Genomic DNA, 10,968 nt, shown 5'->3' on the forward strand with positions numbered 1-10,968 from the left:
ACTGCACCCAGACCCAAGCCTGCCTGTCACCAAACAATTTATTAAGTTGCTTACAGAGAAAGGGCACGGGAAGGGTCAGCAACAGGCATGGGCCAGGAGCAGCCGCAGGGCTGTGATGCAGCTCTGCAGGGATGGAGCAGTGAGGACTGACTCCTCTCCCACCTCTGCCCAGCCCTGGGGTTTGCTCAGCTCCAGCCATGCTCCCTGGGCCGGGGGGAACCAGCCCCTACGGCAGAGCCAGGGTGCTGTGCACCTTCTCTCCTCCTCCTCACGGCCAGGGCAGGCTGCACATGGGGGGCGCAGGGGGCTGCACCAGTGCAGACTCCACACTCATGAGTTGGAGGCAGCATCCCAAACCTGGGAAGGGGAGGTCAGTACCTTTTTCCAGCCCTTGGAGGCCACTGCAAAGAGGGGGGCAGCAGTGACACAAGGGGTGACACAGGGATGACACAAATGGCTCAACAAGAGGGTGATGCAGTTGGCTCTGCGGCCCCAGCTGCACGGGGCCGGCTCTATGGCTTCTATCCAGGTCCTGCTTGCCCCATGGGCTCAGTCCTGCTCAGGGCTGGGTGGCTCTGTGATGCGAATATGGACAAAGAGTGAAGAGGGTGGGATGCTGGTGCCATCCTTGGAGAGGAGATGGATGTGGCGGTAGCCTGTAGGGGAGACAGCAAAGCTCTGGCTGACAGCTGCCCCCCACCCTGCTCTCTAGCACCCAGATGAGCCCAGACACCCGTGTGGGGTTGCCCTTGGCCCCCCACCACCGGGCAGCAGCCACTGACCGGGTTTGATATTGGGAAAGGCTAGGGTGAACTGGCCCACGAAGTCGTTCCTGGAGGTCTTGTCGTAATCCTCCACCACGAAGCGGACAAGGGCCAGCTCCGGCACATGGAGCTGGAACTGAAGCGTCTCATCCCAGCGGGGGTTAAACCCTGGGAAGGGAGAGCGGGTGCTGGGAGGGCAAGGGAGGGGGCTGCCTGGGTGCAGCAGGCTCCCTGGTGCCACCGTGGGGCTCACCGTTGTTCTCAATGTACTTGGTCTCCTGGTGCGCCTGGTCCGCAGGGACCCCATGGATCTCCACACGCACCAGTGGGTCGATGATGGCTCCATCCTTGCTATTGGCCACTTTGGGCAGCTGCTGCCCACTGATCACCTGCAGGAAGGGGTAGGGACTTCATGAGCTGGGGAGAAGCTGAACCAATCTGCTAGGAGGCTGCTCAGCTCCAGCATGCTGCCCAAGGCTGGGACCAACAGAGCCCCAGGACACTGTCATGGCTCCCCAAGGTCTCTCCTCAGCACTGTACCTGGATCGTCAGGGTGATGGGGCCGGGGCCCTCCCAGCTGCTGGGGTCGTTGGGGTTGAAGAGAGTCTCCTCGTCCCTCATGAAGGCTGGTTTGAGCACGTAGCCACAGCGGCCATTCTGGCTGAAGAGCCCATCACACAGGTCCATCTCCGTGCCAGCCGTCTGGAAGTTCAAGGCCACTAGGAGAGGGTGGTAGGGAAAGGGTTCAGGGCAGCTTGGAGAACATCCCCTGCTTGAGGCTGAGAACCAGCCTGTCCCCATGGCCAGAGAGATGCGGGGCTGCACAGGGGGGCAAAGGCACCGATGCCCAGGAACCCCCAGGTTCCCCAGGGCAGAGCAAGAGCCTGCAGCCAGACCTGGTTCCAGCTGGGGTTGTGGGTGGCACCAGCATGGATGTTGACAGTGACATTTGGCACAGGCCCTGGGTCTTTTCCCCGGCCCTCAGTCCTGACACCCCCCAGCCATACCGATCTGGCACCCCGCGTTCCACATCTCCTGGGGGTTGTAGTTGGAGGAGTCGGTCCGCATCCCGCTGGGGTAGATGCGTGTCAGCTGCCAGGCGTTGTGACGGACAAATTCATTCCCTAGGGATGGAGTGTGAGAGCCACTCATGGGGTCATTCCCTGGCCTGCATAACCACATACATCTGCTGCCCAGCCAGCCAGCCAGCCAGCCAGCCATCCATCCACCCACTCACCAATTCTCATCCCTCTCTCCTCCCAGGAACCCAGGCATCCTGCCTCACTTTCTAAGCCAATAACCCCCACTCACCCACCAGAGCCAAAACCCAGGGTACAGCCCCGCTGGAGCCTCTTTCTCCTGCATGGGGAGGGAATCCCAGTGTCTGGAGGGTCTAGCCCTACACCTGAGGAAGCCGTATGCCACCTCCACCCTGGTCTGGTCCCCTGGTGCTGGTGCCTCCTCTGTCTCACCTGCATCCCGTATGAGCTTCCTGGCCTTGGATTCGGCAAGGGAGGAGATCTCAGAGGGCCGGGAATGGCTGCGGGCGTCCTGGAAGCCCCGGAAGGACACACTCTTGCAGTAGATGACGCAGTCAGACAACGCCTGTGCCAGGCTCTCCTTGTCCTTCTGCAAGGCAGGGCTGTGTTAGGTCCCTCCTGACGGGAGCACTGTCCTCCAGCACTCACAGGGGCTGTAGAGCCCAGGAAAGACCAGAACAGCCATGTGGGTGCTGGTGGTGGCAGCATCCCCACCACAGGCAGCCTTCCTACCAGGAACAGAGCAGGCAGGGGACCCCCAGCATGGTGCCACAATGGGGACACTGTGCAAAGAGGGTGCTGGCATGGCCAGGGGCAGAAAGGGCTGTCCCCCCCGATCTGGTGCTGTCCCTACAGTCTCTGCCCCTCCCCTTGGCACTGGGCTGTCACCATGGCCCACAGGAGTGTCCGTGGGTGACTCAGTGATCATGGGCGGTCCCCAGCTCAGCCCACCCACCTTTGCCCTCCGCCTCTCTTCCTCTGCTTCTGCCCCGTTGTCATCATCAGACACATCGGGTGCCTCGTCCCCTGGCCCATCCAATGTGTCCTCTAGACGCCCGATCTTCTTCCCCTTCAGCAGGATCTTGTGCTTCAGCTCCTGCAGGGTTGGGCATAGAGAGGTGGGCACCTTGGGGTGTCCGTCTTCTCCTTGGGACTTGCTGTCCCCCAGAACCCTACTGCGGGGACCAACACCACCAGCTCCCTTCAGCACTCAGGAGGGGATGGGGTAGGAGGGCTCTGCCCTGCTGTCTGGCTCTGCAGGGCATGGGAAGACAACCTTGGGGACAGCTTTGGGACCCCTGTGAATATGAGGAAACTGTCCCCAGGGTTCTCAAATGCTCCAGCGAAGCAGGACACTGCTGGGGTAGGGTTGACCTTTCCTCTGGACAGCAGAGCCAACTCCTCACCCTGCTCCTGGGCATGACAGCGATGTCCAGCATGGCCAGGCTCTGTCCCTACCTCTGGGGATGGCAGCTGGGCAGGGACGCGGCCATCGGTGGTGGTGGTGAGGAGCTGTTCCCCCAGGATGGACTTGAGCTGCTGGGCCAGGACCTCCTGCTGCTCCATGCTGCAGTGGTTCTCCAGGGACAGGATCACCGGGTAGTCTGAGGTCTGGGGAACAACATGCGGGGAACAACATGCACAGATGGAGATCAGCCTTGGTGGGGTTGGAGAGTACTCACATGGGCTTTGCCCAGGTGTGATCAGTGCCAGGATGGAGCCCCTTGTGTGTCCTTGCATCCCCCCTGAGACCTTCATACCCCTCCAGTCCCCCAGCATCCCCATATCCCATCTCACTCCCACATCCCCCAGACCCCATCTCATGCCTGCACCCCCAGCAGACCATGTCTGCATGAGTCCCCGTCCCCTGGCACGGCACAGCACAGGGCTGTGGATCATACCCCCTAGTGCTGTCCCCTGGGAAGGGACACAGCCACCCTCCTCACCTACAGTGAGGTCAGACCTGCTGCAGCACCGGGTGTGTGAGCCCCAGCACCACACTCCTTCCAGAGACCCATCACTGCCCCAAATCACAGCTATGTCCTGTCCACCAAGGGCCACCCATGACACCCAGCACCCAGGAAGGGTATCCTACCTTGAAGGCGTACTTCTCCAGGGTGCTCACCACCTCCCGGAAGGGGATCTTGGAAGTGAAGGTGTGGCCGTGGTACACCATGGGCTCCCCGTTCGGCCCATCCCAGCAATCCACCTCCAGGCACCGGCAGCCCCGTTTCAGAGCCCTAGGGGTGGGTTGTCACTCCTGGGACCCACACCAGCCCTGTGCCCTTCCCTCTGCCTCTGGGTGTCACCCCTACAGGGACCAGGCGACAACCACCAAGGGTGGGGGCGATGCTGCATGCGGGGCAGGTAGAGCTGGGCTCAGCATCCCCCTTGCTGAGCACCCCATGGTGTGGCCACAGGGGTGCTGGGCCATTGAGGAGGCACAGGAGCTTCTGCATTTGCCCCATGGAGCTGCCCAGGGCACAGCACTGGGACAAGAGGGTGCTGGGTGGCAACTGGGAGGGAGCAGCCCCTTTACCTGATGTAGCCCTCAATGCTGCTCTGGCCTCGGATCTGGTCCTCGATCAGGTAGGTGTTGTGGGAGGAGGAGACGAAGTAGTGGCAGAGTGGCTGGCTCATGTCCTGCCACAGCGCCTGGTGCCGGGGGTTGAAGATGGAGCCCTCCGGGGAGCAGAGGTACATGAGGAACCCGTCAGCGCTCAGCACGTGGCGAGCCCGGGCTGCAGGTGGAGGGGGAGGCTCAGCAACAGACGGGGACCCGGAGGGGACAGGATGGGGGCAAACAGGGCTGCTGGTGGCTCCTGACGTCCCCAACTTGGTGGACATGACTGCTGCCAGAGGCTGAGGCACAGGGAGAGGTGACCCAGGGCAGTAACCTTGGGAGACTGGGCAGTGGATGGGGCTGGGGATGCCCCTGCTGTGGGGCTGTGGGTCTCAGCCCCACCTTCCCCCCGTGCAGAGCACAGCCCATGTCCGCACTAGTTCTCACCTGACTCTGATGGCTCATACTTGTCGATGAGCTCCATGGCGAGCTCCTCCGTGCCCTCATCCTCCAGCTGCTCCTGCCGCAGGAAATCCACCAGCTCCAGCAGCGTCAGCTTCTTCCCATCTTCGGAGAAGTCCTGGAAGAGGCTCAGCACCTCCTCACGCTGCGTGAGGGCCTTGTAGAAGAGCACAAACTCCTCCCCTTCCAGCGTCCCCGACTCTGACTTGTCGGCAGCCTGCAAGGGAGCTTGCTCAGTGCCCAGCCGGGGCAAAACGGGGTGTCCTGGCCACCCCATGGGGCTGGGGGGGGATTTTCCCACTCCCAGCAGAGGGCACAGACTCCGTGTCAGCAGCAGTGGTCGGCATCCATCAGTCCGTGGATGGATGGATAAATGGATGGGTTGGGAGATGGAGGACTGGCCAGGTGGACTGATAGATGGGTGGGTCTATGGATGGAGAAATGCACAAGCAGATGAATCAATGAACGGTTGGCTGGCTGGCTGAGTTGACGGGTAAATAAACAGCTAGCTGGGTGGCTGGGTGGACAGATAAACAACTAGGTGGACAAATGAATGGGAGGAACAGCTGCCTTGGCTAGTTGGGTTGACATAAATGAACAAATGGATGCTTGTCTGGGTAAACAGGTAGTTGGGTCAACAAATGAATGGATGAATGGGTAGATAGATGGATCAATGACAGACAGAAGAAAGTGACCCTAACCTTCTGCAGGGAGGTGTTGTGCAGCTTGTTCCAGCCCCTCCAGCCCCACTCCAGCCCCTCCAGGCCCTTAGGTGTGATGCTTACCTGGAAGAGCCGCAGGGCATGATCCTCATTCATGTCTACATTCATCATCTTGAGGAGATGCCGCACCTCTTTAAAGTTCATCCGTCCATCCTTGTTCTTGTCAGCTTTCTGGAACCAGTCACGAATCCATGTGCAAGAAACCAAGGGAGATGTTAAGGGAAAGGACCTTGGCTAAGAGAGGTGGAGCTGGGGAGCATCAGAGGGCCTCTTTTCCTTTTTCTCTGGGCTCTCCCTGCTCTGTCGCAGATGGTGAGACCCAGAAGAGCTAAGCGCAGACTGAGGGACAGCTGGAGATGTAGGGCCTGGGGGATGGCAGGAGATGGAGGAAGGACTGGATGGGGATTGCAAAGTGGTGCTTGCAGGAAGGATATTGGTCTATCTTCTCCCTCTGGTCCATGCTGGTGGCCACCTCAATGAGCTGGCGCAGGCCCTGGACCCAGCACTGTGCCTCCTCCGCTGAGCCAGCAATGAGGTCCAGGTTGCCCCGACGGCCATAGAAGACAATGGTGAAGCAGCGCTCAGGGGGGAACTCTTCAGCCAGGCTCTGCAGCACCTCTGACTGGTGCCCTTCCCGCACCGTCTCCACATCGCTGATGGAGACTGGGGCAGAGGGAGGGGAGGCCTGTCTGTGGGGGACGAAGACCACAGGGCAGGGGGCACTGCCCACAGACATCTCTCCTTTCAGCCATCCCTCCTTCCACTTATCTATGCATTCATCCATCCACCCAGCCAGGGGGTCATCCATCCACCCACAGAGCTACTCATCTATCCATCTACCCATTGAGCTATCCGTCCATCTGTCTATCCATCCAATGAGCCACTCATCCATCCACACCTGTGTCTGTCTACTCCTCCGCTGGCTTGTGAGAGCCTCCACTTGTATCAGCTGCAACTTCTACTCAGCTCTCTTGACCCTGCTGGGAGCAGGATGCTTCATGGAGAGATGGGGGTGAGAAGAGCACACACATGCACACAGAGTGTCTCTTGAATGCTCCAGTACCCTTTGCAAACATGGCTCCAAGAATGTCTACACATTCACATCCTTGTTCACTCTGAACCCTACTGATGGCCCTATGGCCAATGCACAGCAGCCAGTACTCACAGGCAGACTCAATTTTGCCCGTCCTCTTGGATTGGTACCAGATGGTCATGCAGTCATCCTGCAGCTTGAAGTAACGCTGCTTCTTCCAGCTCTTGGACTTGACTTTGCGCATCAGCGTCCCCTGCTGCATCTGCTCCAGTGTGTCTGTGAGCTGGATGCCTGGGGGCAGTGTGAGCTGCATCACTGAGAGTACAAGTATTTGGGCACTGCACCCTGGTACCTTGCTCCCTCCCACCTCTGGGATCCCGCATGGTCCCTCGATTTGGGATGGAGGAGGGACAGACCCGAAACAAACTCCCTTCACCACAAGAGGGGCAGAAAGTCGTTCCCCATTGACTTTTCCCACCCGCCCTCGGTGCTACCAAGCCCAAATCCCAAGAGCCGCAAGGGGTAGGGATGCTCCCGGGTGCAGCAAGGCAAGCTCGACCCAGGGGCCAAATCTGCCCCAGTGTAAATCCAGCTGACCCGGTGCCCTGCGCCTCCCCTCCACCGCGACACTCACGAGCATTGCACAGCAGCGATGCCATGGCTCTGCCTCCTCTGTGCTGGCAGCCGCTGGGGAGAGAAGAGAGAGAGGGTGGCTGGGGGGAGCAGGGCTGGACCCCCGCACTGTGTCCGCGTCCCGCTGGGTGTTCTCCGGCCGTGCCCACGCATGTGCAAGGTGCGTGTGCCTCTGCCCATGGGCGATGCACCTGCGCCTGTCTCCTGCTGGGTCATTGCCATCCTTAAGTGTCGAGTTCACCTCGCTGTGCTCATGAAATATTAATTTGCGTTACCGGGAAGCTGGAGCTCAAAAGATATCGGAGGAAAATAAAAACTTGCCCGCACAGATGCCCCGCGGCCCGGCAGGTACCGGAGCCCTCATGTTCCCAGGGGAGGGGTGGCCCCGGGAGACGGGAAAAACTGGCCTGGAGGTGCCCAGGAGAGCCAAGAACAAGCCCCCACGGGCTGGGAAATAGCTTCCAACAAGAAAATTTGGAAGTAAGGGAAAGCCTTACTTACTGTGAGAGCAAGGAAGGGGGTGCAGAGCAGGACCCGCAGCTCCTCCAACCCCTTCTCCCCGGGGAACGCCAGCACGCCGGGGCCGCGACTGCACCGGCAGCCGTACAGGGAGTGCACTGCACCAAGTGGGACTATAAATACAACTGGACTGACAATAAGGCTTTGATTAGGCTGTTAAGGCTTTAATTAGACTGACAAATCGCTGGATGCGCCTGTCACCCGGGTGCTGAAACTGGGTGCTCGAGGAGCAGATGCCACAGCCGGCGGGCTGGGATTTGGGTGCAGGAGGGGACCGGAGGGTCCCTGGGGGCGAAGGGCTTTGTGCTGGGGTGCAGGGGTGGCAGCCGTGCCCCAGGCCCCTGACTCAGCACAGGCATCGAGGGTTTGGGGCTGGGAATAGCCGGTGCCGTCAGCGTGCAGGCAGCTGCCAAGCCCGGCTGCCAGATCCTGGCGGGCGCAGGGGCCAGACAGAGGCTTTTCCCTGCTCAGCGTGGGGACAGCAGGGCAGATCCCCAGTGCAGCACTGGCTGGGGAATATGCCAGGCGTGGGGCTGTCTGTGGGTGTTTGGCTGTCCCCAGAGCACATGGGGACTGCCTGTCCACACTCTCAGGGACCTCACATGTTGCTGGAGACACAGAGCAGCTGGGGTGACATCCCAGTTGCCTCACAGCAGTGCCCAGTGCCAGGGCTGTTCTTTCCCAGCAAAGGCCCTTCTTGCAGCACTCAGACCACAAGGACTCACTGCAGTGCCTGCATCTCCCCCTGCATTTGATGTGCTGGGGGGCACCAACCCACTGGCCCAGCACTCAGGCTGCCTGCACCCACAAACAGGAGGGTGGCATCACGTTCCTCTTGGGCCCTGCACAGTGGGTGGCATCATGGTCACTGGTTTATACAGCCCTAACTGTGCCCTGTACCCCATGCAGCACACTCTCATCCCCCCTGCACTCCACAGCCTGCAAGGAACCAGACGGGGACAACCCCAGTCACCTGTCTGCCTGCATCCTCCTGCCTCCTGGCAGCACCCAGCCCAGCATGGCCACTTCACAGGCTCACAGCTACAGGTACCCACCTGCCCTGTGCCCCCTGTGCTGCAGCAAGTGAGGGGACAGAGACTAGGATGTTTTTGGGAAGCCGGGGTGGAAGGTGAGGCATCAAGGCTGGAGGAGCAGAGAGATATGCTGGCCTGGGACAGAGATGGCCTCTGTGCCACCATCAGGCCTGTCCTCTCTGCACCCTGGCACACATGTATGCAAGGAGGCAGGGTGCAAGGGAGCTGCTTGCAGCCCCTAGGCCTGTAACTGCACAGAGATTTCAGAACTAAACTGATCTCGCCCAGTGCCAGACCTCACAGGCTCCCAGCACAGCCCAAGCAAGCCCAGCCCTGCTCCAGCCGCAGGAGCCATGCCCTCTCCAAACACGCAAGGAAGAAGAGATGATCCCTTCCAGCACAGGGAAGATCCCACCAGTGTGGACACAAACACGCAGCTGTTCCCCTCACCCCTGAGTCACGCTATCAGGGAGAGTGAGACAATAGTCAAGTGCTGCAGAAACCTGTCCCAAGGGCTTCCCACAGGGCTGCCCACTCCTGCCAGGGTCAGCCCCAGCTCCCCCCAGCACACACTGAGCCACCACAGCTCATCTCCTAGAACTGACAGTCCCCAAGCAGAGCTGGAGGGCAAGCGGGTGTGAGCACTCCCCAGCTGCTTCAACAGTCTCCTGGCAGAATTAATTGCCACCATGGGGGTGGCCATGCCAGCCCCACACAGCCTTCCCCCTACCCCAGGACACCCTACCCCAGGACACACTGCAGCACCTGGGGACAGAGCCTGACCGACACAGGGGGACTAGCTAGCAGCTGATGGGGTCAGAGGGGTTGGGGTGGGTCGGACAAGAGGCTCTGGGATGGGCCAGCAAAACCCAGGGGACAAGTGGCACCTTAAAGGAGAGGAAACAAAACCACTGGCACCTTTACCCCAGGGTGAGGGATGCAGCAACCACGAACATGCTGCAGGAAGGCAGCAAGTGCTCTCTCCCGGCCTTCCTGCAAAGCAAGACAGAGCAGCAGCAGCACCACCCCCCAAAGCCCCTCTGCGTTCGTTACCTGCTCCAGGAGAGATGTGGTGCCACAGGGATGCAGCCAGCTCCCACTGGGAAAGGCCACGCAGTCTCCTCAGCTCACATCACCCCCCCTCTACCTCCCGCCTGCAATAAATCCTCTCCTCACCGCTTGCCCTCCCCAAGAGAGACCAGACCAGGAGCAATCTGTGCTGGCTGGGGTTTTATTATTTATTAATCCGAACTTACAAAAAAAACCAAAACCCAAACCAACCAAACAGAAGCATTTGCACACCCTGTCAAGGTCAGGGTGGAGAGGAGAGAAAAGGCAATGGTTTTACAGGACCCTGGGGGCAAGGAAGAGGCTGTGCTCTGCCCTTGTGCTCTGCCCTTGTTATGCAAGGCTGAGAGGGGAGGAGGGAAGGGAAAGGAGACAGGATTTAAGACACCATTGGCACAACATCGCAGATAATCAGCAAAACGGGCCACTCGAGGAGGGGGGAGGCATCAAGTAGCTGCCCAGGCTTGCCTGCAGCCAAGCGCAGGCTCTGCTGCTGCAGAGCCCGGGAGCTTCTCAGCTGCATCCGTGCGCCCACCGTGGCCACACTAACGCCTCGGCGCAGGGAGGGCAGGTAAGCGGCTGCTGGTCCCGTTTAATTGCGGTGGGGCAGAGGTAGGCGCCAAGGCAGGTCTGAGAGCTGAAATGGATGCAGCCAGCTGGCAGAGATGAGCTGCAGGGGGGAAAAGGGAGGGGGGGCCCAGGACTGAGAGGCGCCTGGCAGGCAGCGGGGGACACAGAAGCTGTCATACCTGGAGCCCGCAGGATGTCACTCCCAGCTGTCCCACAGCACAGAATGATCGGTCGGTGGCCTGCCCACCCCCACAAGGCAGGTTCCCTAACGCTCAGCTCTGCTTGACGAGCCAGCCAGTGGCCCCGCCAGGCCTGAGCTGGGCTAGATGGGAAGCCAGCACACATCAGCTTCTGGCCGCTGGTTAGCTGCCAGAGCATGCTATTTACAGCGCAAGAGCCACAGTCCTGCCATCTTCTCCTCCCCCAGAGCCCTGGGAAGGAAGCTTATGATGGGTGGGTTCATCACAAGTAATCCACCCCTCCTCTTGGGGCAAGCTCAGCTCCAGCCACTGCCTCCGCACCAAAGGAAAGGGAGAAGCTCGCTGCGCCAGCTGGATCGG

At 60.3% G+C, this 10,968-nt stretch overlaps 1 protein-coding gene across 4 annotated transcripts; it reads right to left on the reverse strand.

Moving 5' to 3' along the window:
• Nucleotides 1–32: 32 nt before the first annotated feature.
• On the reverse strand, nt 33–10,958 carry PLCD4 (phospholipase C delta 4). 4 transcript variants are annotated; one of them, XM_065637594.1, is made up of 16 exons: nt 10,588–10,958; nt 7,219–7,271; nt 6,717–6,875; nt 5,984–6,214; nt 5,615–5,742; nt 4,815–5,046; nt 4,344–4,545; nt 3,900–4,044; nt 3,263–3,415; nt 2,760–2,900; nt 2,237–2,393; nt 1,772–1,888; nt 1,305–1,483; nt 1,018–1,153; nt 783–932; nt 33–656 (listed from the first exon to the last, which is right to left on the reverse strand). In XM_065637594.1, the coding sequence occupies exons 2-16, from the start codon at nt 7,241–7,243 to the stop codon at nt 550–552; spliced, it is 2,262 nt and encodes a 753-aa protein (XP_065493666.1). In that variant the 5' UTR covers nt 7,244–7,271; nt 10,588–10,958; the 3' UTR covers nt 33–549. The 4 variants fall into 4 exon arrangements, with proteins under 4 accessions (XP_065493666.1, XP_065493669.1, XP_065493667.1 ...); XM_065637597.1 differs by lacking the exon at nt 10,588–10,958 and adding an exon at nt 7,719–8,005 and having other exon boundaries at nt 5,984–6,070; XM_065637595.1 differs by lacking the exon at nt 10,588–10,958 and adding an exon at nt 7,719–8,004 and having other exon boundaries at nt 4,815–4,974.
• Between the last annotated feature and the right edge of the window lie 10 nt (nt 10,959–10,968).

Source organism: Caloenas nicobarica, chromosome 6 (genome assembly GCF_036013445.1).
Source record: "Caloenas nicobarica isolate bCalNic1 chromosome 6, bCalNic1.hap1, whole genome shotgun sequence".
NCBI lineage: Eukaryota > Metazoa > Chordata > Aves > Columbiformes > Columbidae > Caloenas > Caloenas nicobarica.